The sequence below is a fragment of the Aptenodytes patagonicus genome, chromosome 1 (genome assembly GCF_965638725.1).
Source record: "Aptenodytes patagonicus chromosome 1, bAptPat1.pri.cur, whole genome shotgun sequence".
Taxonomy (NCBI): Eukaryota; Metazoa; Chordata; class Aves; order Sphenisciformes; family Spheniscidae; genus Aptenodytes; species Aptenodytes patagonicus.
Window position 1 is genome coordinate 195,844,870 of NC_134949.1, and position 27,285 is coordinate 195,872,154.

The window sequence follows — 27,285 nt, forward strand, 5'->3', positions numbered from 1 at the left end:
AAAAATTAACATATGTGCTATTGTAAATTTACTCCTAAAAAGTTTTTAGCTTGCTATCTTAAATTATGGTTTAATCCATGAGTATATGCAATTTATCAAAATGGTGACATATAAAGAAAAAGACAGTAGAAGTTTTGGGAGACATTTTATTAATGTATGATTTTATTAGCAATGTACAATAGACATTTTAATTCTTTATGTATTCTGTCTCCTTGAAGTTTGGTAAATGCTTGTTCATATATAAAACTACACGAAGCTTTTTTTGTAAGGACCAGAAATCATGAAAATCTAAGTGCTACAGTATATTTTGTAGTGATTAAACACGTTGTCCAGAAGAGTTACCAGCCACTTCAGTGAAGCACTTCTAAAAATGTTTCTGATCAAGTTCAAATGCACCTGTTCATAAATAATGATTGGTTTGCTCATGTCCATTATACTGCTCAGTACAACTGTCTCCAATATAAAATACCGTTTCGCTACGTTTTTCCACATGGACAACTAGATAAACTAGTCATATTTACTTTTAACCAAGGCTAGTACAAATTTACAAGTAAAGTAACTTCAGAATTTATTCAGAATAATTATTTTTCAACCAGAAGCTTTACTTTGGACAACGCAGAAGTGTATCGCAAGTGACATTCTGCAGCAGAAGCTGGAGGCTCAAGAACAACTAAGAAGGACTAAATATCAGCAATACACGCTTTTACAAGAACTCTGACCAATCCGAATGTTAACATTAAAGACCAGGTACTTCAGATCGTGTACCTGTCAAACAATCAAAACCTCCACACAAAAAAAATGAAAAATATCCCACAGAACACAGTATTTCAGAAAACATGTTAGACACTGGCATGACATTTCTCAGATCAAATTGGCAACTGAAATTTAACATCCACCTGAGCTTGTTTTGCTAAGCTTACTATTTCAGAGAGCTTCACCACCTGAAAAACAGAAAATAAAGACTTAATTTCAAAACAATTCTACTCGAGTGAGCTGGACCAATCTTTTCAAACAAAGTAATGCCAGAGAATCATCAGCAAGATCTTAAGGGAGGGGAGAGTATTATTTAGTCTAGTGCTTCTTAATCACGTTTAAATGAAAGATCAGTCAAGTCTTTTAGAAAACATCTTACACAACTATACACTGTCTGGTTCTCATTTACAACCAAATATCTTGATAAAATGCTGCAAGTTTTAAACTTCATGTGCCACCTTGTTTTCCTGGGGATATTATATACGTACTACTAGGGAAGATTTCCATTGACCTAACCAAAGCTTGATCAGCCTAGCAGGACTTTAATACTATTCCTTAAAACAGACGGCCATACTGTCAAGTTAAGCAAGTTCTTCCTCCAAGCAATCCACAGCTGCTTCAAGAGCTTCAACCCCAGGAAACAAAGCAAAACAAAACACACACACGCAAAAAAAAATCACAAACAACCTATCTGAATGAGTGAATATCTAATTACCTTATGAGGCAACAGGACGATCAACTATGTTTGGTTTTAATCATGCACACTGATATACAGTGGTCTATCAAAGGAAGTGTTACATTGCATTTTTCAGCTACCTTAAATTAAGTATTTTCTTCCAATTAATAAAGCTAAGCTTTTAGCCATTCCCCTACCAAGGAGAATGACTTATCTGGTCATTTACCTGTTTTTTTGTTTTGTTTTTTTAAAAAACCTATTTTTTAACCCACTTGGGGGGGGGGGGGAAGGGGTATAATAGCTTCTGACCACGTAGTTCTCCTTACAAAATACGTACTTACTAATTTGTAAAACATTTGCTTCAGGCCCTGATAATAACTGGCACTGTGATTTATCCTAAGCTACCTTTAGTTGACTGAATGGAGTTTCAACTTTTCAATATTCTGCAACAGATTCTATGTTCTGAAAAGAATATTCGTAACCAGCTATCTTACCATTTTTGCAGCTTCATCCAAGTCATCACACGCAAGGATTTTGAGGCCACTAGCTGTTATTAAAGCTTTGGCATCATCAACTCGTGTACCTTAAGAAACAGATAAAATGCCACTCTTATTGAACAGGAGACTACTACTACTACACCAGAGTATTCTCATATTTTCTAGGAAGCCTGTTCCAAAAGTAAGTTAGTGAATAAATCTAGAAGACAACAACTTTAGTAGTTATAAAAGCAGGAAATCTCTTTTTATTAACTTGCCAAACCTCACCATCTAAATTCAAGGCTTGCCTTATTTTTCCATAGCCTTCAGCTTACAGGCAACTTGCTACACAATATATAAGGCTCAAGAGCATTTGTCAATATGAACAGAAATATACTGAACATGTACTGAAGCACACTCACCTTGCAACCGTACCACAATAGGTATTTTTAGGTCCAAATCCTTTACTGCCATAATGATGCCTTGTGCTATCACATCACATCGCATAATGCCACCAAAAATATTTACCAGAATAGCCAGTACCTACAGAATCAATGACAATATTCACGTTAAAAATGGCCAGAGGCAGATCAGATAAAAGTACCACTCAGCCTTTCAGCCTAAGGAAAATTCAAGCTCCATAAGTGTAATAAGGGACTCTGCGAAAGACAGGGAACACTTCTGTTCTAGAGAACATCAGCAACAAAAGTACAGTTCTATAGAGTCACATACAGCAGAACAGTTACTTCAGGAAAACCCTATTGCAAAAATGCCTGTCCCAGGAAACTTCCACATTGTCCTTCAATCCAGCATGAGTTGCAGGCAATAGCTATTTCTGTTACTCACAGTGTGTATTCTGTGTAGCTACTTGAAAATGCACACACCCAATTTTCTGTACAAAGCCAACACTGTACATTACTTCAGAATATTCTGAGCATTATTAATAGAGAGCTGTTTGATTTTCTTCAAGCAAATAAAACAGATGAAACTTCAGTAAAGTCATTTAACAACTTAATTTGTCAACTGTTTATCTTTCCATTTCTAACATTACTCCAGCAGAGGTACCTCCCACACTAGTACCTCCACATACTGAAGAAGCCATACTGAAGAACACAGAAAATTTACAAAACTCATACACAAGACACTGTTTATGCAGTTTACTTAAAAGCTAGCACACTTAGAGGTAAGCTACCTGAAATATGTTTTATTCAGGAGGACTAAGCTTGAGGTTAAGGGAAAGTCTTTTCCTACTCAAGTGGTGGAAAGGAGGGGTAAAAAGATCATGGTCAATGGTGAAAGATGGAATAAAGTAGGAGCAAAAATGGGTAGACAGCCTTGGAGGACAGAACAAACTTAAGACGACAAAACATTAATGTGCAACTGGTTAATAAACAGTAGCTTGGTTCTCATTATCTTGCAATTAGACTAGCTCATCTGTGTGACATTGTTCTTGCTCCCGCTACTAATGGGTAGAAGCAACTTAGACTGGCACCCCAGAAGGCTGTTCCACATAACCCCTGAACTGAACCCAGAGTGCCAGCCAGAGTGCAGTCCATGACACCAGTGGGCTGTGCTGCTGTTTGACTTTCAGCACCAGGAATCCCAGCTACAGTCATCGTTTTTTGATAAAATAGTGAGCAGCTGAAGGAAGGCAGAAAGGGAAAGGTATATGAAGATATATTAAGAAATCTGTTTGGACACCCTCCATCAGCAGAGAATTGGCATTGCAAGTACGTGTCCCAAATCAACAACCCCCAGATTTGTTCCTCGTTTCTTCTCCTCTTCTCTCTGTAATTCAAGTGCTCTGTGCTTGTGTCCCTTACTTTTCCCTCAGTTTGCTGAAAGAACATGAAGAACGAACAAGTCTTATGAGGAGCGGCTGAGGGAACTGGGGTTGTTTAGCCTAGAGAAAAGGAGGCTGAGGGGAGACCTTATGGCTCTCTACAACTACCGGAAAGGAGGTTGTAGCGAGGTGGGTGTCAGTCTTTTCTCCCAAGTAACAAGCGATAGGACAAGAGGAAATGGCCTCAAGTTGCACCAGGGGAGGTTTAGATTGGATATGAGGAAAAATTTCTTCACCAAAAGGGTTGTCAAGCACTGGAACAGGCTGCCCAGGGAAGTGGTGGAGTCACTATCCCTGGAGGTATTTAAAAGACATATAGATGTGGTGCTTAGGGACATGGTTTAGTGGCGGACTTGGCAGTGTTAGGTTAACGGTTGGACTCGATGATCTTAAAGGTCTTTTCCAACCTAAATGATTCTATGATTCTATAACACTCTTGGAGAGTGTGTCAGACCCTGCATTTGTTAACAAAAATCTTTCCAATGGGGAAGAGACTAAACTCCTCTGTAGCATCACTCACTATTTGTCTCTGGCCCTTTCCAAAGATGAGCAAGTGATGCATGAAATTCTGGTGCAAAAGTAGCATACCATTACCAGGTCCTGCAAGTCACTCCCACCTTTTTTGGTTACCTCTTTTTCATATTTTTCTTTCCCAAACTGCCATCGAGTTCCCACTGGGATTAGCACCTCTATGTAGACCATCAAACCAGTCCTCACACTGTCTTTCTGGGATGGTAAAGCTCTTCCTCTAGTTTCAACTAATTTATTATTTTAATAATATTCAAACACTTTGGATAAACTTTTGATAGGATAAAACATTAATGCCCTTCCAAGCCCATTACAAAGTTATTTTATCTTACATTACATATAATTAGTACCTTAGGAACTTGTTTGTGCACAGCACAGTGAATATTCATCTCTACAAGTCTATGCACAAAAGAGACCCAGCTGCAAAATGGGCCCAGAAGAAAAAAAAAAAAAGAAAAGGAAAAGGAAACCCATCTGAATACTGGTTTCTGTTTAAACAGCAGGCGGGGGGAGTTTCTGACTCTAAGGTTTCTGGAAAGATTCAAATACGGCTGTAACTTCAACCAGAGGACACAAAACTGCCTACTCAGTACACAGCCAAAGAACCTATTTTTAAAAAAGGGAGAAAAATTCAACAGGTTTTCAGGCCTTCTTCATTTGCACCAAAATTAAGCTAACATCTCTATTTCCTTCCCTTTTTAATTCTATGCTTATAAAAACATGTTTTCTGGAGAACATGCACTAAGCATTGTCTTTCAAAGCATAGCCTGTTTTACCACTGCGTAGGACCTTGATATGCCAACTCTTCCCTCACCTTTTTATCAGAGGTAATAAGCTTAAAGGCTTCTGTCACTTGCTGCACTGTAGCACCACCACCAACATCAAGGAAGTTTGCTGGAGTTCCGCCGTGAAGTTTAATTATATCCATTGTGGCCATAGCTAAACCAGCACCATTGACTATACGAGAATAAAGATAACATTTAGGAATTCAGTTTATAAATCCATTAGGTCATTTAAAATTCATTAAATACAACATACCTAAGCAGCCTATGTTTCCATCCAATCCTATATAGTTGAGATCTGCTTTTGCAGCGTCCCTGTCTCTTTGATCTTCCTGTGTCCAATCCTGCATATCAAAGATCTTCTTCTGACGATAGGCTGAATTACTGTCAAAGTTTATCTTTGCATCCATACACATCACTGAAAGGAAAAAAACCAAACCATCATTTAATACTAGACTAATAGCTCAACTGCTACATGAATATGTTAAAGTACGTTAAGTCAAACTTGGCAGCTAGCTCATGCAGTCCAAACTTAGTTTTGCTGAAAAGACAGCCTTAGCACTGCATGTAAATACAAGATTCTCTCCAGTTTACCCACACAATCAGTTAAGTCCCTTTAACTGCACAAAAAAGGGAAGATAACTGTATTTCTTGAGACACTCCAGAAACAAAGCAGCTTACAACAAGCTGTTTGATAAATCTGGGCAAATTATGCTTCAGTAATTAGCATAAAATTAATCCCTACAGAAGGTCTCTGGTTTGGGTTTTTTTAATCCCTCTTATTTTTCTGCTTTTAGATTAAATATATATAGTGTGTGTGCATGCATGTAAGCACACCGAAACACAATGAAAAAACATCTGAGTTGGAAGAAAAGGTGTCAGAAGAATATAAACAAAAGTAAGTTTCACCTAGATATAGCAGGTGACATGGAAAACCTGGCGTATTCTTTACATCAGAACTAAGTTTCTGCCTGTACAAACGTAAGATTTCATTTCTACCCCTCACTACAGATGATGTAAAAATGACAAGACACGAGAAACAGATGGGAGAGACTGCTCCATACTGTTCCTTTATGCAGTATTATTTAAAAAAAAAAAACCCACAACAGTAACAGTAGAGTAATTGTAAGCTTCAATGAAGGAGCTACATTCATGTTTAAATTTAAAACTGTTGTACTTGAGTTCAAGTACAAATATTCTCCACAGATTTATTTTTTCGTGAGAGGGGAACTGGCTGTGATTGAACATTAACTATTCTGCAACTGGATATGCTAAAAACCTGATAAACATCAAGATATCACTTAAACACCTATAGTCTTTCAATACATCAAACATCAAACTCAGTCATTCTGATGCCTGAATAGTAAAGGCAGGAGATTTCTAGAAGGTGCTACTGTTCTGGTTACCTTTTCAGTACCAACTTTGAATACACAACATGGCTCAAGTTTCAACTCATGAATTTTGAAAAGACCCAGTTTCCAGGAATGCCTTATGCTGGGTAGCCAAACACTCAAGAGCAGAAGATGTGTTCTTTTTAAATAAATAAAAAAATTTTAAAAAGAAGCTATTTAAACTTAAGATCCTACTTAGCAATTAAGAACAGATATCTACTATGCTTAGATTCTCAAATTTATATGCTTTATTAAATTCATTTTTCAACATACCATGTTAATGCTAAGTCCTCTTGCTGTATACAGCTAAAGTTTTAGCAGTGCGAAGCAACTAAGATTTACAAAAATGTCAAGCTGTTACATGAAGAATATGAAAAAGAAACATTACCAACTCCTGATGCATCTTCCACCATAGGATTTATTTCTATCATGGTAGCATCATATTTCAGAAAGAGATTATATAATTTGATCATATTTTCAGCTGCTTCATCCACCAGATTAGGAGGAAATCCCATTTTTTGGGCAAGCTGAAAGTAGAAGATTAGTTATCAGTTAACTGATGTTCGGGGTCTGATTTAGTTACAAATTAGGAATGTCCCAGTTTAGCTATTATTTCAGTGTCAATTGAATTTGTAGATGTAGAACCTCTCCTGTCTTCCTAGAAAAAAAAGTAACTCTTGGGTTTGAAAAGATTGTTTTCAATACAAAACACTGCACTTAACCTAAAAAAGAGCTAGTAAAAAGTCATCATCATATGCCTTTACAAACCTATATAAAAGCTAGATAAAGCACTGCCATGCAGAGTTGGATTTACATTGACTATCAACTGAAAATACTTAAATATCTAGTTCAAATCTGTTTCAAAATGTCAAAAGGGTTTAAGACAACTCAGCAGGTTGAATGCATGCACACTTTACAAAATTTAGAAGCAACCCTCCCATCCTCACTAATGTGTACTTTTCCACATTAACAATTACCCTAACAGCTTGCTCCTTTTTTATGCCTTCTACTATATCAATGGGTTCCTTAATTATCGCGTCAGGATTCTCTGCAGCAACATCTTCAATATTAACACCACCCTGAGAACTGCCTATCAGCACAGGACCCTAGAACAAAAGGGGAAAAAAAAAAAGCGTAAGTAATTTTATACCACATAATTGAAACTTAGTTCTTCCCATGAGATACCTCACAGCAATAAAACCTTGTTAGTTGGAATTTTTTTTTTATTTGGGCATTTTATTTGTATGCTCTGAGGAGAATGTTGCTATCTATTCAATACATCTATATAAAACCCTTTAATAATACTTTCCAAATTCTAAGGTTGAGTATGTTGAGTCCAATTTCTTTTAACAAGGAAAACTTTCCTTTGTATACACTGTAGCAACAGAGCAATTAACACAGACATACTAGTTTTAAATTTTGATAGAAAGATTCAACTTAGTAATCATATGAATTTATTTTCTAGTTGTCACCAGAAAAAGAACAGCCTTCTCATCTCCCCCTTCTCCACTCACCCCTACACAAACACGCATCGAATGCCAGGCACTCATTTATTCACTCTGCCATGCTCCAACTCCAAGGACAAATCTAGGTCTGCAGAACCTAGTGACAAATTACTGCAAACTATTCCTGTTCAGTAGGATGACAAAGCTCAATAACTATAGCCATCACTGAAAGTAAGTCACAGAGTTCTAACAAAACAGCACTCAATTATGCAATACTAAAAGAAATTAAAAAACCAGAATTGATAACATTTGCAGCAGAGATTTTCTAAAAAAGCTATCTAAATCTCAACAAAAGCAACAAGGACTCACTACCATGTAACCTAAAAATCTCTCCCCATGGGAACAGTCCTCGAGTTTACAGTAAAGACACTCTCACTCATATCATCTCAACCTACCTTCCCTTATCACCACCTGTCGTGCATGGATTATGACAGCTGGTGTACTAAGGCAGCATTTCATATCAGCACAGGTCTTAAACATTAAACAGCCTTTTAACTGTTGACAATTAATTACGGAAAGTGTGACACTGGTTCAGATAACATGCTTAATAACCACAACACTCCCCTCCCATCACCATCCTTCCAAATGGAAACATACAGATGGTGAATTACCCTACACCAAATAGCAAGGTTCAACACAATGAATATTTCTGGATATTCACATCCTGAACAGCCAGGAAGCTACAAACACATTATAAAAATAACTCATCAGAATTAACCAAAATGAACAGTTTTGCTTAAAACATAAAATAAGTCTTGCCCCTATTGGCAAATAACACCCAAGACATCAAGTTCCACTTTCAACTGACTATTTTACAGACTTTTTCCCCCCCTTAAAGGAAGAGGTTTGCAACAACATCAGGAATACACACTGTGTGCTATTTAACCTTCACACTTCCTTCTTTTGAAAGGCATTTCCTCGTCATAAACATCCTAGACAAGTTACAGCTATTACAAGCACATCTAAAAACATGGCTTATAAAGTCAGCAGTAAAAACAAAGCACATGCCTATCAAAAGACAATAATCCACACAGTTATGCTCAATATACGCTAGTAAGATTTATTGTTTTACACAAGAGCAAGAACAAGTCAGGAAAATATGCTTCCCTTCTTTATCTAATTTGCTTAAATCAGTTACAGTAAATTTTATTTCCATAAGGATGCTTGCTCATTGCTTACACAATTTGAAGATTATAAAATCCAGCCATTTACAGTATTTTAATGCCACCTTGTGGTAAATCTGGGGTGCATACTGTAACATTTGGATCTTCCCTGCTCTATCATAGAGTACAACAGAACGTAGGTGCCCAAGTCACATAATTGTACTAAAACCCAACACAACTGATACTTTCCTATCAGAAAGAATATTACAGAGGAAGAGGAAGCAACAAATACAATATTTAACTCCTAATTTTGCAACAAAAGAGTAAGACTAGTTTCCTCATTCCTCCACAGAAATTTATTTCATGCTCATGCCAGAGATACTCCTCTAATTACCAAGAGCAGTGCCTCTGCAAACTCTTAAGCATCTGCATAGACCAAACTCAGTTTTTGTTGAGCTTCAGAAAATGAAGTTCCAAGATCTGCTTTACCCTGGCTTTGCTGAAGTTATTTAGCAATTCATGCTCTACGCTTCATGATGGAACACTATTCTGTCAGAAAATACACTGCCACACTTCAGTAACTGGGTTTGAATTGTAGCCTAAAAAACTACATACCCACACATACAGAACATACAAGCCAGGACTATGGCTTTCATCTTCCTGAAAGCTCTGAAGACAGACCTCTAGGCCCAAATCTTCTTACCAGTTCCTGAAGAGTATTGGCATAAGAAAGTTACCAGCACTCTCAAAATTGAGGGACAGACCCGTGCACCTCTAGGAACCTCCACACATTGGAGAAAAAGGATGTTTGATTTATCCAGGACCATTGGCTCTTCCAAAAGACTTTTACTTATCTTGTTCCCGACACTCTTAAATAGTGTGTACCTGTACAAGTACACACATAGCTGTATTTTTAAACTAAATTCAAGTATAGGCATCTGGTACATAAGTGCAAACTAAAACCAAAATGAAAATAATCCCCTCATTCCACCCATCTCCCCTTCAGCCATATGACTCTGAACTCCAGTTGGGGCTACTAATACTCATTTATTATTCCTTAAATTTAAACTGTAGCATTACATTTTTAAAGCATTTAAACACTAAGGCAATCATATAGTCAGAGATACTAGGAAACAAAATTTAGGTCATGTATATTTCTGATTTTCAAAAGCAAGCGACCAGTACAGTAAACAAGTTTTGTTGTTTTGTTTTGTTTTTTTTAAATTCAGCTGTAACAAGTTAATTAGTTTACTTCTATTTCTAATATTACTCACTTGAAAAGACCTTTCCATTGTTATTGCAAAATAGTATTCTCTCCTGGGATATCTGCGCTCACAGATAAATACTTGATTGCATATCCTGCCCTTTTCTCCTGTCTGCTTGGTAAACAACTTCTTTCCAATCATTTTGGAGGAGATATCTTTTGCTTCTTCTGGACTAGAATAAAAGAAGCTCAGAATGTGACAAAGAAACTGCTGGAAAAACAGAAGTAGCATAAAAAAATCTTATCTAATTTTTGTTATTTTAAGGTTAATAATTAAAACACTGATTTTAAACTAAGCAATAGGTTCAGTTCATAATGTGAAACTTTGGAGTTTTTCCACTTGGTTGAATAATTTAGAAACAACTTACGAAAAAACTATTTTCACTCCTCCTTTGAGGCCACCTTCAAATGTTCCTTTTCCTCTACCACCAGCTAAAACCTGTGCTTTTACCACAAGATCCTTTGAACCTAGAATGAAAGAAAACCCAAAATTTGTCATCTGTGACTACTATAATGAATTGCCCCAGGTAGAATAATAAAGGCTGTTTTCATTTTATCCCCCCTTCTCCACCCCCCCTCCCCCCCGATTCAAAACACAAATATGTGAATCAAAGACTGTATTGTAACTCACATAGGTTATTCCAGAAGTCTCAAACCATCCGCAAATTGCAGTTTTAGGCTGTTCTGTGAACAAACCTTGGTGAGTTAGTATCCAAAAGTGTTGATACTTTGAGTGTTCTGATGTATCTTTAACACGTGTTTGAATCACAAATGATTAAGCACCCAGTAAGAAATGGTTAGTATCTCACAGACTATTAACAAGATGAAACTGAGTATCTGACACACCATAATCCAAGATTTTCCTTAATCAAGTACAAACACCCTATTATCTGTAACCACTACCTTCTCAGCAATGATATGCAACTATGGCACTTACCCAAGTCAACTTGCAGGTCCACTATGGCTTCTGTTCAGCAGAGCACTGATGCATAAGCTTGAGTGCTTTGCAGAAGTCAGAGGCCTAAGCAAATCCACTATTTTTCCCAGAGTAGGCAGAGTAAGCCCTTCAGTTGACTTTAACTGTTTAAAAATCCTTTATAAAATATTTTTCTAGGTAGGGGAGACTGTGCATTTGGGTTTAAAAAGTAAAAGTATGAGAATATAATCAAAATCAACTGGGATATTCTAAAGTGTCATTGAAAGAAAAAAGTTCATCAAGTTATTTAAGGTGATAAAGGAAGAAAAACAAAGCCCTGAGTTATTATTCAAGTTCAATTACACTGAATACACTGCAGAGAGCAGCTAGAGCTGCCCCATTCACATTTGTGCGGCACATCCCATCTTTTCTCACGCCACCATTAGCTGAGCCACTCTGGTCTTTCCGAGCAAAGAAAGAACTTGCTGTTCTCTTGGATGTGAAAAGGGAACCATGGAAAAGCCTAAGAAAAATTACAGTGCTCAAGCAAAACTAGCCGCTATGCATACTGAAAAAGATTATGGCAGACACAAAAAAATCACATTGATTCCTATTTTGACCTGCATCCTGCCTGGCCAGAAAAAATTAAACTTGCATAATATCACAAGCTAGGGTGGCTATAAGCAAAGGGAATGCTCAAGTTACTGCTCCCAACTAGCTACTTGTAGGTTTTACTTCTTGACTGTCTACCTAACAACAGATCTCTGAATTCACAATTGATATGAAGTTCTTTGGCACAAGAAGCATGAAGGTTATAAACACACAAGTATATGTTGATTTACTATAGTCTGTTGTCTAATATTTAATTCAGTTCCTGAAGATAACTATTTTTTGTAACTACTAAGTACTGGCAATCAAGTAAGTTAACATGCTTTATAGAAGCCACGCAAAACAAGACTTAGCTTGTATGCAATTACTTTAAGTACAAAGCTTGCTTTAGGAAACATTAAGCCTCATGTATGAATAAGATTATAAATAGTAGCTTCATGGGTAAGTGAAGCCACATACTCCAATATACGAGCTTAAAAATAAAGTTCCATCCATTTGAAAACAATTTACCTTGTACGTACATACAAACACAAAATTTGGAGGAGCATGACTTCTTAGTATAAAAGAGAGAGGAAAATACTTTCTTTTCTGTGAAGAGATTTCAAAAGAAAAAAAAACCAAACCCCACACTTGCTCCCTTGCTCACAGAAGATCCACCTGGGCTCCTTCACAAGGATCTGAAGGGACTCAAATTTAAGATTTAAAATATTCACAGCATTATTTTACTATTTTGAGCTTCCTAAGGAAGTTTTATATCTGACAAAGATTCAGAACTGATATACTTAGTAACCAAAACTAAGACATTTAACTTACAGTCCATTAGGAAGTTCAGAAGAAAGGGTCCTATTTCTCCCCTCTACTTTACATCTCCTACACTAAGTCCAGAAGGTAAAAGCTGCTTCTACAGAGACATTTTCAGGAAAGTCATGAAGTTCACAGGCACCTTCTTTGTAGCGATTAGTACTCCTAGCAATAAAGACCAGAATCTGAACAAGTCAGAACCAGATGCCAACTAAAGCTCTGGTAAGCTCTCAGCTAGAACATTACGTTTAGCTCTGGGCATGATCATAAAAGTAATTTTCAATAGGAGAGACTGGTTACTAGGATGATCACTGAAATGAAGAGCTTCCCTTACAAGAAGAGACTAAAAGAGCTTGGCACTTCTTTAAATCAAAGGATAACGAAGCAAGAACACAATTACAGTCTTTAGCCATACCTGGTGAGGGACACAGCAAGAACACACAACTACACGTACATCATACATTCCATTTCCTGCTCTACACCAGCCAAAAACAAAAGCCACCTACCAATGGAAGTCAGTTTTAAAAAGGTGCAAGAAAAAAAGACACTTCTTTACACAGAAGATAGCGAAGTCTGTCAGGAGACATGAAGGCAGAGTAAGAGATTCAAAAGGAACTCTGCTAGCAGAGATGTTCCCTCTGATATTCCTAAGACAACAATTATGAATGCTGGGGGGAAATGAGGGGTACAGACTGCAGAAAATAGCCAGGCTAACAATCTCCCTAAATAGCATGTTCTTTTGCCACCATGAGAGGCAGAATATTAGGCTAGATGCACCACCAGCCTGACCCCATAGGATATTTCTTAAGAATTTAAATATTATGCATGATTACACTTTGGTAACATACAAAGACATCCAAAAAAAGTGCGTGAGAAGCAACTTTAAACTTTTCGCAATCAGTTTTGGCCGTAACAAAGTTGTCATTGGACTATCCCTTATGAAACAGAATGCAACAATTGTGGCATTAAATGAGCAGGATATTAATGATTTGTAATTTGTTTTCCTACAGCACTGCAAGCAAACTAGCTGCCTGATTGCATAAAAACTTCACATTATGATTGCACATAAAACTTCAAGGGTTATTTGACCAGCTATGTTTACAAGCAATTAAGCTGCACAGATGTACCTGAAACAAAATTAAAGATAACATGTCCCAAGAAAACCTTAACTTGACCCATGCAGAAAGTTTATTGTTCAACAAACATCTTTTTCCTGAAGCTCCTATTTAAAGTGACCATAAAATTAGAGGACAGAAATGTTTGGTTACATACCTCATCTGCAGTGTTTACAGCTGCAGCACTATCACACAATCTGACACAGCAGAGAACTGCTGATACACAGTAATCCAACAAAAAATTTGGAAACCGGCAGCTAACAGTTTTCCACTCAGTATCAACAGTCATGCCCTTCTGTTTTTCTTACACCACTTTGAAATACTACTAGGCTTTTGTTTCAATGAAAAATAGCAGTTTCTGCCCTAGAGCAGGTATCCACATACAAAGTTAGACAGTTTATGCCAGCCAACGCTACACCACAGCAGCAGTCCTATCCTACCTCCTGTCCTCAGCTTTTCACTCCAGTCTCCTCTCTTGTGCCAGCATAAGCACTGGCGCAATCACGCCTTGAAGCGTATCAGAAGAGTGACTCTGCTGAAGGCAAAAGCTAATCCAACGGACAGTACTTTTGCAAGCCTCCGCGCTGTGCGACAAGCACAGGGACACTGAAGTGAGCAGGACAGAAAACAGGACATCTGCTTTCAGCAGCAGTAACAAACTGCAAAGCCTTAACACAGGGCACTAGAACAAAACAACAAGCCTTTAGTACAGCTAATGTCTCAGGCAAGCAAGCTACAGACCAATGAACAAAACTCAGAACAAGCATTTGTTAAGAGCTGTATTTCCATATTAATGGCAGTTAGCACTAAAAGCATAGATAAGTAAAACAGCCTGAAAAGAATCAGGAAATGTTTAGAAAATTAAGAGTAGATACCAATGAGAACAGGTGCCTGAAATCAGCAGAACACTGAGTTAGCATCTATCTGTTCAGGACAACAAAAACCTATACAGCACTAACACTACAGGTTTCACCTTCAACAATGGTTTATTAACCAGACAGTGAAAGAGTAATACAGCCAGGAAACAGCCCGATCTTCATTTCTAGCAATACAGATATTTATTTATTGGAAGGAGTAATTTCTGATTCCATAACCTAAGCTTTCAAACTGTGAGAAAGGTCTCTTTCTCCTTGCATGCATGTGTTGATCTATGTAAAATACCATCTTATGATAAGCTTATTAAGAAGCAAGAAGGCTTGTTGTTCCATTGTACCTCTGAAGTTTTCTGTGCAAGCAGCAAGTCTGATGATTTGGGCAGACAACCTTTCTCAAAGTGTTCTGCTTCACAAGTTTCTATTCTGACTTTTGTCAAATCACTTTAATTGCCACTTCTGGGCCCAATATTGACTGTAGCAGCAGTACTGCTTTCCACATATTATAAACACCTTCATGATAACTATGCAAGCCTAAAGCGTTCTGATAAAACAGACAATAGTAGAAGGCAGTGATAGGTTAATAACACAAGTGCCAATCAAGTTCTCAACTAGCATTCAACTGCAAACTTACCCTGGGAGACAGAGACCCATAACTTTTGCCTCCGTTACTCTGTACTTAAAAGTTTTTAGTTCCAGGAAGAATATCTCTCCATTTATAATGCAAACCAAATTTTTTCTTTGCACAGGTATAATAAAAACCCTAGGTTTAAACAATATTGTTGTATTTACTGGAATTAGGGAGGGAGAAGATGGGCTTCTAACTAACAATGTATTATCAACAGAAGTCTCAACATAAAGAGTATACCGACCCTAACTCTGCCAACACAGAGAATCTCTTCAGTGTATACTGTCTGTGCCAATAAGTAATTTAGAACTTAACTTCAAAATTACATTTTTTCAGCATCTGAATCTTTTGAGTGTTAGAAGAATCACTGCATGCAAATCAAAAGTATGATTACTGAAATAATTATGCGCCAGGAATCTTCATACTTTCACTGAAAGCAACATACCAGTCAGGAGAGCAAACAAGATGTTTCATGCCTATTACAAAATATTATTTTCCACACAAATACTTTCTGACATTGATCAACGGCATAAAGTTTTTCATCAACTCACAAGACAGGTTTGTTTTTGGCAATAGCTTAAGTTACGCAATTAAAACACAGCGGTCAAAATTTGAATCTGCAGGTTAGACGAGTTATTTGAATTAGTGGATTATTATCAATGACATGCTTTGATATTAGAACTTCACACGAGTGAAGTGCTATAGAAGAAAGCAAAGGCTGATGCAAAATTTAAGCTTCAGATGCCAAAAAAGTAGTGTTTGCCAGAATTCAAGTAAATGTTTGGTTTCTAGACTACAAATGCTGGTTATCTAGAAATTCTGACCAGGTAGGCAGGAACGTAATTGGAAAAAAAACTACTTAGCACTGACCACTACAGCAGGTTTTTTTTAACACCTGGGGGATTTCTGCACAAGTTTGCCACCACAGATCATCATCCATGTCCTACAGCTTCTGAATAAATACTCTGGAGCCTCAGACTCTACAGACAACCTAAAAGACATCAGTTAACATAGTCAAGCAGGTAATTCACAAATCATAGAATCATAGAATCCTTTAGGTTGGAAAAGACCTTTAAGATCATCAAGTCCAACCGTTAACCTAGCACTGCCAAGTCCACCACCAAACCATGTCCCTAAGCACCACGTCTACACGTCTTTTAAATACCTCCAGGGATGGGGACTCAACCACTTCCCTGGGCAGCCTGTTCCAGTGCTTGACAACCCTTTCAGTGAAGAAGTTTTTCCTCACATCCAATCTAAACCTCCCCTGGCGCAACTTGAGGCCATTTCCTCTCGTCCTATCGCTTGTTACTTGGGAGAAGAGACCGACACCCACCTCGCTACAACCTCCTTTCAGGGAGTTGTGGAGAGCAATGAGGTTTCCCCTCAGCCTCCTTTTCTGCAGGATAAACAACACCAGTTCCCTCAGCCGCTCCTCATAAGACTTGTTCTCCAGACCCTTCACCAGCTTCGTTGCCTTTCTCTGGACACGCTCCAGCACCTCAATGTCTTTCTTGTAGTGAGGGGCCCAAAACTGAACACAGTATTCGAGGTGCGGCCTCACCAGGGCCGAGTACAGGGGCACGATCACTTCCCTACTCCTGCTGGCCACACTATTTCTGATACAGGCCAGGATGCCATTGGCCTTCTTGGCCACCTGGGCACACTGCTGGCTCATATTCAGCCGGCTGTCGACCAGCACCCCCAGGTCCTTTTCCGACAGGCAGCTTTCCAGCCACTCTTCCCCAAGCCTGTAGCGCTGCATGGGGTTGTTGTGGCCAAAGTGCAGGACCCGGCACTTGGCCTTGTTGAACCTCATACAGTTGGCCTGGGCCCATCGATCCAGCCTGTCCAGGTCCCTTTGTAGAACCTTCCTACCCCCGAGCAGATCAACACTCCCACCCAGCTTGGTGTCGTCTGCAAACTTACTGAGGGTGCACTTGATCCCTTCATCCAGGCCATTGATAAAGATATTAAACAGAACTGGCCCCAAAACTGAGCCCTGGGGAACACCACCTGTGACCAGCCACCAACTGGATTTAACTCCATTCACCACAACTCTCTGGGCCCAGCCATCCAGACAGTTTTTTACCCAGCAAAGAGTACGCCTGTCAAAGCCATGAGCAGCCAGTTTCTCCAGGAGAATGCTGTGGGAGACGGTGCCAAAGGCTTTACTAAAGTCTAGGTAGACAACAGCCACAGCCTTTCCCTCAGCCACCAAGTGGGTCACCGTGTCACAGAAGGAGATCAAGTTAGTCAAGCAGGACCTGCCTTTCATCAATTGATGCTGACTGGGCCTGATCACCTGGGTGCCCTGTACATGCTGCATGATGGCACTCAGGATGATCTGCTCCATAACCTTCCCCGGCACCGAGGTCAGGCTGACAGGCCTGTAGCTCCTCAGATCCTCCTTCCAGCCCTTCTTGTACATGGGCATCACATTTGCTAACCTCCAGTTCACTGGGACCTCCCCGGTTAGCCAGGACTGCTGATAAATGATGGAAAGTGGCTTGGTGAGCACTTCCGCAAGCTCCCTCCATACCCCTGGGTGGATCCTATCCGTCCCCATAGACTTGTGTGTGTCTAAGTGGTGTAGCAGGTCGCTAACCATTTCCCCTTGGATTATGGGGGCTTCATTCTGTTCCCCATCCCTCTCTTCCAGCTCAGCGGCTGGGTACCCGGAGAACAACTGGTCTTACTACTAAAGACTGAGGCAAAGAAGGCATTAAGTACCTCAGCCTTTGCCTCATCCTTTGTCACTATGTTTCCCCCCGCATCCAATAAAGGATGGAGATTCTCCTTAGCCCTCCTTCTGTTGCTAATGTATTTACAGAAACATTTTTTATTGTCTTTTACGGCAGGAGCCAGATTAAGTTCTAGTTGGGCTTTGGCCCTTCTGATTTTCTCCCTGCATAACCTCACGACATCCTTGTAGTCCTCCTGAGTTGCCTGCCCCTTCTTCCAAAGGTCATAAACTCTCCTTTTTTTCCTGAGTTCCAGCCAAAGCTCTCTATTCAGCCAGGCTGGTCTTCTTCCCCGCCATCTCGTCTTTCGGCACATGGCGATGGCCTGCTCCTGGGCCTTTAAGATTTCCCTCTTGAAGAATGTCCAGCCTTCCTGGACCCCTTTGCCCTTCAGGACTGCCTCCCAAGGGACTCTCTCAACCAGTCTCCTAAATAGGCCAAAGTCCGCCCTCCGGAAGTCCAAGGGAGCAGTTCTGCTGACCCCCCTCCTTACTTCTCCAAAAACCGAAAACTCTATCATTTTGTGATCGCTATGACCAAGACAGCCTCCAACCGTCACATCACCCACAAGTCCTTCTCTGTTCACAAAAAACAGGTCTAGTGGGGCGCCTTCCCTTGTTGGCTCACTCACCAGCTGTGTCAGGAAGTTATCTTCCACACACTCCAGGAACTTCCTAGACTGTTTCCTCTCTGCTGTACTATACTTCCAGCAGACATCTGGTAAGTTGAAGTCCCCCACGAGAACAAGGGCTAGCGATTGTGAGGCTTCTCCCAGCTGCTTATACAATATATCTTCTGCCTCTTCATCCTGGTTGGGTGGTCTATAACAGACTCCCACCATGATATCTGCCTTGTTGGCCTTCTCCTGATTCTTACCCATAAACACTCAACCCTATCGTCACCATCATTAAGCTCTAGACAATCAAAACACTCCCTAATGTACAGTGCTACCCCACCGCTTCTCCTTCCTTGCCTATCCCTTCTGAAGAGTTTATAGCCATCCATTGCAGCACTCCAGTTGTGTGAGTCATCCCACTATGTTTCCGTGATGGCAACTGTATCATAGTTTTCCTGCTGCACAATGGCTTCCAGCTCATCCTGTTTGTTGCCCATGCTGCCTGCACTGGTGTAGATGCACTTCAGTTGGGCTGAAACAGGGAAAACTGATAATGGCAAAACAACCGAAAAATATTAGAACAAAAAACTAGATGTGAGCTTTCAGTGTGACACAGAACAAAGAAAAAAAACTTAATCACAGACTACCAAGGAATGTGTGGCATACACTAAGGAGAAAACCACCCCAGCTTTTGTGCCACTGTGCCTGGAATACCTATTCTTTTGAAGAGCTAATAAAGAAAAAGCTAGCACTTCACCTAAGAAAATCATTGCACACGTACTAAACTTTGGTTTCTGACTAAATCAAGCCCGAGATCAACAAATCTATTTCTAATTCTTTCCAGGTTTATGCATTACTTTTTTTTTTTTTAACAGATACAGCTTGTATGTTTAAGCAATAGACAGAAAAATAAAATAACAACATTGAAAAGAACTTAAAAGGTCTTAATAACTTTGAAAAGAACTTAAAAGGTGTGAAAAGAAACATCTATTAATCATAGAACTGTCTTCAGGAATACAGCCAAGCCAATCACTTCAGTCAGTCTGTAGAAAGCATACCAAAAAAAGAGGATTCCTTATAAACCACACTGGTAAGGAGATGGACTAGATCTCTTAAACTGTAATAGCAGAAGTAGCAGCAGAGAAGACTCCGTTGCTTTCAGTCTCCTTTCAAGAACTCTGGTGTAGAAAGGTGAAGTGTTATCCACTCAGTTTCTCAACACCTCCTATTCTGTATAGCTTTTTATTTTACTAAAATTTGAGAGTCTGTCATGAGCGTAAAGCTGTGGGATTCACTATCCTAAAACCCTACAAAACTACTGGAACACAAAAGCTGCTTCAAGACATTAATCAATTCGAAGTCTTACCTCTCAAATCATCATGAATAGAAATATAGGCTTTACACAAAAGAAAAGCATGTTTTTCTACGGGCATACAATATTTCACTCCCTTCTACACGACTGTTAACAGAGGAAGGTGTCAGGAAGCATCAAAACTTCAGTTACAGCAATACATACACTTTCAAAGGTGCTGTCTTAACAAACAGCAATACTATACATTTCAAAGAGTGTATTCTGCTGAGCTGTCTGCTATGACACTGACGAAGCATCTGTTCTTCAAGAAATAGTCTTTGGGTTCATTAGTCACGTTCTTGACAACAAATGCATATCAGCTTCTAAATCAGCACCGGTTACAGTGCTAGCTGGAATGCACGCATAGGCTGAGAGTAAACCATAAACTTAGAGGCAATCATCAAGACATACTGCAGCCCCTTATCAACACCCTGGAACAGAATTTACTCAGCTCACTTTTTCAAAATTTAAGTGAGACATGTAACATATGAAGAGCCACATATTGCAAAGCCCACAAATAAAAAAAAAAAAAGAGATGTATTTTTAGGTTTTTTTAATTAATGAAGTCTTTAAAGAATTCATCAGATACAAGTCTTCTCAGCTCTGAGTAGAATGCATTCTTTCAGTAATACAAATGAGATCCGGAGGTCTTGAATGGAGACAGTGAACTACCCAAGGAAAATGAAGTGAGCAGTGACATTTACAGGAGGTCCAAACCTACTCCCAGGGACTGAATTACCCAGTAGTAGTTATTTTAAAAGAATAAGTTTCATGAACCAGTATGTGATAACAATTTACTCAAAATGAGATAGAGGGCTCTATATAGGCTGCTCGTGATAAGTAACAAATTCCAGTGATGACTCTCAACAACCAGACAAATATGAAAAGGAAAAGCTATATGCAAACCAATACTGTAATAATTACAACGGCCAACCTTCCCATGACACAACAGAAAAGATATTAAAAAAAAGAAGCAAAACAATAATCATTTGCAGAATCCAGCTAGAACAGAAATCTGAGTTGAAAACAGCACTTTAAATCTGATAGCTGCAGCAGAAATCAATTTTTAAAAAACAGAAAAAATTCAATTTTTTTTTCCTTAAGACTTAAATCGTAAGTAATCTGTCATCATTGTTCAAAAGTTGCTCACAGCATCTAATTTCATCTCAGTTTCCTTTAAAAATATTAGAAAAATGTTATAGGAAAGAAAACAACGCAAGCTCAAATACTGTATTTACTTCACATACGCTTCAAAATTACTTCACATATAGGTAAACAATTTGCCCTCTTTAGGACACTTTGGTCTTTAGCATAAGAAGTATTTAGTACAAGAAAGACTGGGGCGGTGGAGAGGAAGCAACCTTTCTGGCTTCCAGACTATTTCATCTAACACCAGACCTCAAGATAAGCATAACTTAGAATGAAATGCTAACAAATTTCATTATTTTTGTTATTTAAAGAATAATTAGTGCACTCTTCTAACTAGGCTCTAAGACAAACTGTAACATTCATATGTCTCAGCTTGATTCTACCACACACTAGTTACCTTGCAGTAATAAAAATCCTCGATATGGTTAAGCTTTGGCTTCGTTCATACAACAGGGTTACACTGATTTAGCTACAGCCACAGCTAAACGATGATAATCTCTGTTAATGAGAAGGTTGTATTTGTTATACACGAGGATAAAAAGTTACCCATTTCTAACTGGAGTGAGGTATCTGCAAAAGGAAAGAATTCCAATGCCAAACTCAAGTTTACAGAGAGCAGGTTTCCAACTAAAGGTTATCAGGAGCATGTGGGTCAGCACTAGGGAGACAGAGCAAGCAGTGTTACCGACTATCTTTGTAACAGTTTAGACAAACATTTGAAAAACCAGTTTAACACATGAAAAAGAAGCAAAAGATAATCTTGTATCTACCGTCAACAACTCTTACACAACAAAAATAAACAATGAGCAGGTGGACAAAAAAAAAAGTGAGATTTTTTTCATTCTGCTAGAGATTTGATTTGGTTTTGGTTTGTTTGTTGTTTTTTTAAAGTACATACTAAATGAAAACTAGGGGGGAAATGGCTACAATAACAAAGAAATCCAAACACTGGAGCAAAGGATAATCTGTCACCATTCAGAATGAGTTCTGGACAATGTTTGAGCAATGCCTCAAAAACTCAAGCTCCTTCAGTGTGTTTTCCTTTTGGGCAGTCTTCCCTTCCTCATCTCTAGTATCAAACAAAGCCATAGCATAGAGTCAAATACACACCAACTTAAACAAAGCATATGGCTGACAACCATAAGACCCAAATTCCTTAATTCTAGCTTATTAAAGGATGTTAACTCATACACTTCACAACTTCATTTTTCTGACCCCCAAGAAATTACACAGGGTCACATACTCCAGATAAAAGGCATACCTATGACATCACAGGGATGAGACAGAGCCATAAACCAGCAGTCAGACATACCTACTTTGCTATAGGACTCCTCTCTGAACAAGGAACAAAACAAAGGAAACATGACCTGTAAGTTTCCCTGCTGTCTATAAAAGAGCCATAGGCAGAGGTTGTCTCATTTGCCACTAGCAGGAGGTCTGTGCAGATATGAATGTAAGCAAAGGGGTATGCCCAATTTGTGAAGTCTATATCATGCTACAACCTCACCCTTAACAGAAGGTGAGGGTCTGAATTCTAAGCCATTCTCAGAACAAGAGTATTTTAACACCTTTCTTTCATACTAATGAAGTTATAATTTCGTATCATTTACTCTTTAATGGGAACAAGACAAAGAAGGCAGGCAGACAATACCTGAATTTCTGGGACATCAGATCTGAAGGACAAGTAGCTTTCCAATTCCTTTCTACATTACAAAGCAGCATAACTTGCTCTAGAAAAAATTATCTTCTTTAGATCTCACGTCTTGCATTAAATCTACACATGAAACTGAAATGAATCCAACAAAACCTATAACCCCAGGAATCACTACAAATGTATCCATTTGGAGGTGAAAAAAGATTTAGACATTTGCATATGAGAGTGGAATACGACAAGCAATGTCCTTCATTAAAACTGTGTGACAAGCCTACTACATGTTTTCCAGGGGGTAAAAAGCTTGAAACAAACAAACAAAAAAAATCAGTATTAATGCCTCAAATGATAGAAGCTGACTTCTATATTACATCCAAATTAAAACAAAAAATTTTACTAAGATACATAGTAGGTAAAGTGGTAAATTAATAGGCAGAGTCAAGTCCAAAATTAAAGCTCTAAATAAAGTACTTAAGCACCAGGCAAAGGAGATCGGATGTTTTTTCATCAACAAGTCAGGAATTTAGCATGTAACTACAAGTCATCAAAGTTCTCCCCTCCTGCATGAAGTAGCTGCCAGAACAGCACATTCACAAAGGAACAGGATTTTACTCTTCTTCTGCAGCCTAAAGGTAAGTATGCTTTGCATCTTCTCTTCTATATGAGATCTTGGGTTACAAAAGCCTCACCTGCCACCACCACTGAAGCTCTTCACACAAGATTTCCTATAACCTTGCTTGAGAGCAAAAAGAAATCCAGGATTTGCACAAAGTAGAGTCTATTACTCATCTCAAAGTAGTTTAGGTAGTTGATTTAGTCTAGGCTAATACAATTTATACCTGCCTCATTCCTTCTAAACAAGACTCACAAGTTACAGGAAAAGCATCTGCAGCATTTGGGATATGGGAATGATGGTGCCTGAAATACATGTTCACAGCCTTTAATGGAAGTAGGATCAAGTCCTTCACCATTGGAATTTCAGGGACACAGTTTAGCTTCATAAACAAGTCTCAGGACACAACGGAGAGTGTCTTTAAAACTAAGTCGCTTAACTGATTTCACTGTGTGCTTCTGCACTGAGCAATCTTAAGCATCAGAAAACTTCAAATTAAGAAAATGTCAGCTCCAAAGTAAATACTTAAATCTGCAAGAAAGTTGCTTCACAGGAAAGGCTCTCTTAAAGAGAAGGTATATTCAGAACTCCAAGAAATGTCTTACCAGGAGAGACAGAAAAAGTAGTTACACCTTGTATCAATCCCATGCCTATATTGTATATGTTCTCTTTAATATTATACCTATTTCTTTTGCTATTTTGTAAGCTTCGTCTGGTGTCCTGGCAACTAGTCCATGTGGAACAGAAATGCCAGCCTCCTGCAACAGTCCCATGCTCATGTATTCATGTAGCGACAGCCTCCTCTGTTGCTGTTGTTGCACCTGAAATCCATGATTATTGAGTATTCCTGGACTTCCACCAAGTACCTGAAGGAAAAGAAAAAAAAAAGAAAAACAAAACAAAAAGAACAAAGAACATGACGGTGTTGTGAAAAATTGCCCTCTTTGCTTAGGTTAAAAAAAGTCTACATATTAAACAAGTACACTTTAGTGCACCAATGCAAACACCTGCACACTTAATCCTACACTTGGTGTACATTACCCTTCCACATCAGTCATTCATGTCAGGTCTGGTATTGGGTTCTGTGCGGTGTTATCGGGGCCGTGGGAAAGAGCTGGTGAAGCTGCTAGCACTGACAAGGACTGGCAGGGTTAAAACACCCTTGAGTATTTAATTAGCATTTAAGTACTTTACGGAATATACCTGTAGGAAAAAAAATCCCTGAGGAATTTTGGAAGCATAAGAGAACAGAGAAAAGCACACAGAATAGGTTCGTTCAAAAGTTTTGGTAGATTGCCTCTGTCTGCCAAACTAAGGACTAAGCCCTGGGGAGGACAGGCAGCAGAAAGTAAGCTCCACCACCTTCCATGGTTGTATGTGGTGAATTTAATTTGCTACAGAACAGACTATTCAGCCTTCATATGACTACCGTGAAACAGAAAAAAATAGCTATGACCCATTTCAAACATCTACACTGAATCAGAGGGTTGCCAAAAGTGCAAAATAACTTTAACATTTCAAATGCTAAGTAAAAGATAACATGCCTAATATTCAATCCAGGAAGTTCCAGTGTGGAATAAGTCTTAATTTTCACCTGCAAAAAGTGATGTACAGAACTCCAAGAATTTCTGATAGATATTTTCTATAAAGTAATTTAGGGAGAAACTGATTTTGATTATAAAACATTAGAAGTGGTACTACATAAGCAATGCCTTTTAAAAAAGAACAGCTACTTGTGAACTTTAAGACGACATAGATTTCCAAAGGGTACCTTGTAAAGTAACTGTAACAAGAAAATTATCAACAAAAGTAAAAAATGTTTGCTGCATTTTTCATATTTCACTATATAGGAACAAGACCTTAATTATATACACACACGAAATAGCAAACCTACTGAATTCAGCTAATCCACGAACACAGATTAGCACTAGAAAGATTCAAGGTAAAAAGACTACAAAACAAACTTACATACAAGCAAAATTTTGCATTTATTTTTTTAGTATATACCATTGGTACAAGTACCACAAAAATCAGTCTGTACTAGGAATTTTCTAATAGACTGGATTTTTAAGGTTTTGTTTCATTTTAAATAAAGTAAGCATGCAGAAAACACAAGAGCTTTACTATGGCATTTCAAGCTCGCGAATCAACAGAGCCTGTTTAACCTCCAAAGGATTCCTTCTGCAAACAGGAGGCCCTTTGCTTGGCACGAAACCCAAGCGAGAGGTGCTGACCGCCGTAGCTGCCGTTTCTGGCGCTGACTGACCGGCCGGGCCCTGGGAGGCTGCGCGTAACTGGAGAAGGGAACTCAAAGCGACCTTCCTCCGTATGTGGAAGGAGAAGAAAGTCGCACGGAGAGTTACTCGCTTCAGACCCCCTAGCTGTTTTGTTTGCACTGCTTTCCAGGGGTTCTGCAGCCAAAAACAAGGCCATACCCCGAAAAAGCATTCAGAGGAAACAAGAGCAGAGACAGGGAAGATGCGAGCTGGAAGAAGAGTTTACTGGCACAGCCCGACCCATCGTATGAGTAAAGTGACGGTCGAGATAGAAACATTAGGATTTCACATCAAGTTAGGGGAGGGGGATTTGGAAAGGAAGGAAAAGGGAACCACGCCGGGAAGACCTGCCGCAACCAAGAACAGCAGCTGCGGGGGGACGTACGCCAAAGGCGGAGACAGGGCTGCCAGCCCCGCCGCCGCGACAGGGCAGAGAAGGGCCGGGCAGGATCGCGGCGGGAGCGGGATGAGACGGCCGCTCCTCCCGCCGTCTCTTCGCAGGGAGAGACCCCGACCCCAGCCGGCCCGGGCCTGGCCCGGCCCTGCCCGCTCCGTCCCGCCCCCGCTCCCGAGCGGCCGCTACCTTCGCCGTGGCGGTGCCCAGCGTGGCGCGGAGGCTGTTGCCCCTCAGCCCGGCCGACACCCGGCTGCAGATCATGGAGGCCGCCATGGCTGAGCCCCTTCGCCCTCAGGTGCCCCTCCCAGCGCGCATGAGCTACCACCGAGACGGGGCGGTGGGGGCAGAGGGAACGGGGTGGAGCAGGAAACGCTCGCGCGACTCCTCTCCCTCAATGACAAGTGCCCGCGGCGCGGGGGGAGGGGCGACTCTATGGTCTCCGAGGGCCCCGCCCGTGCCCGGATCGGCCGTGCTGCCCCCTGCCGGGGCGGACTGAGGCGGGGAGGGTGGGCAGCGAACCGCCTTCCCAGCCTCTCGTTTTTCAACGTTTTTGTTTTAAAAAACGGTTATTTTCTGACAGGGATCCTAGAAAGGGTTGTAATCCCCCCACAACCGTCCCGCCCACATCGGCCCCGGCTGGCTCCGCGCGTGTCAGATGGGAGGAGAAGGCCCCAGCTCCCTTCTGCCATCCCTGCCCTGGTTCTGCTTCAAAATGGAAATTATTTTTCATTATTTCATGTCATTATTTTTACACTGAGGATTTTTTTTGTCTGTATTTCAGGGTGTCTTCGTGAAAGAAGACATTACTGAACTGCACATCCATTACTGAACTGAACTGAAGGCCCAGTATTTCTAGGTACTTACTTTGCAGTCCATCCTCACTCCCCCTGTACCAGGCTCCTCCATCATGACACAAACCCATTCCTGCCTCACGCAGCTCAAAGCTGTGCCTCCGCCTTTGCAATTTAGTATGTGTACTTTTACCGTGGTGGCCTTGAGTCACGTCACCAACGAACCTAAGCGGGGGACAGACATCTCTGCAGAAACCAGTGAACAGACCTTGTGACTCACAAGGAGGCAAAGCTTTTTCCTTTAAAATAAAACAGTAATTAGGAAAAGAGTAGTGGCCTGTGAAATCAGAACAAGGAATGTCCTCTACCAATAATAAGGAAAAATGCCATTATTTCCATACATCGTGGATGTCAAAGCTAGATCTGATCTGAAGG

At 39.8% G+C, this 27,285-nt stretch overlaps 1 protein-coding gene across 1 annotated transcript; it reads right to left on the minus strand.

The window, feature by feature from the left end:
- Positions 1-128: 128 nt before the first annotated feature.
- On the minus strand, positions 129-26,434 carry SUCLA2 (succinate-CoA ligase ADP-forming subunit beta). Its single transcript, XM_076363814.1, has 11 exons — positions 26,246-26,434; positions 24,069-24,252; positions 10,690-10,789; positions 10,332-10,494; positions 7,427-7,555; positions 6,838-6,976; positions 5,315-5,476; positions 5,091-5,233; positions 2,328-2,448; positions 1,924-2,012; positions 129-941 (listed from the first exon to the last, which is right to left on the minus strand). Exons 1-11 carry the CDS (start codon positions 26,330-26,332, stop codon positions 867-869), a joined length of 1,392 nt encoding a protein of 463 aa, XP_076219929.1. The 5' UTR covers positions 26,333-26,434; the 3' UTR covers positions 129-866.
- Positions 26,435-27,285: the final 851 nt, after the last annotated feature.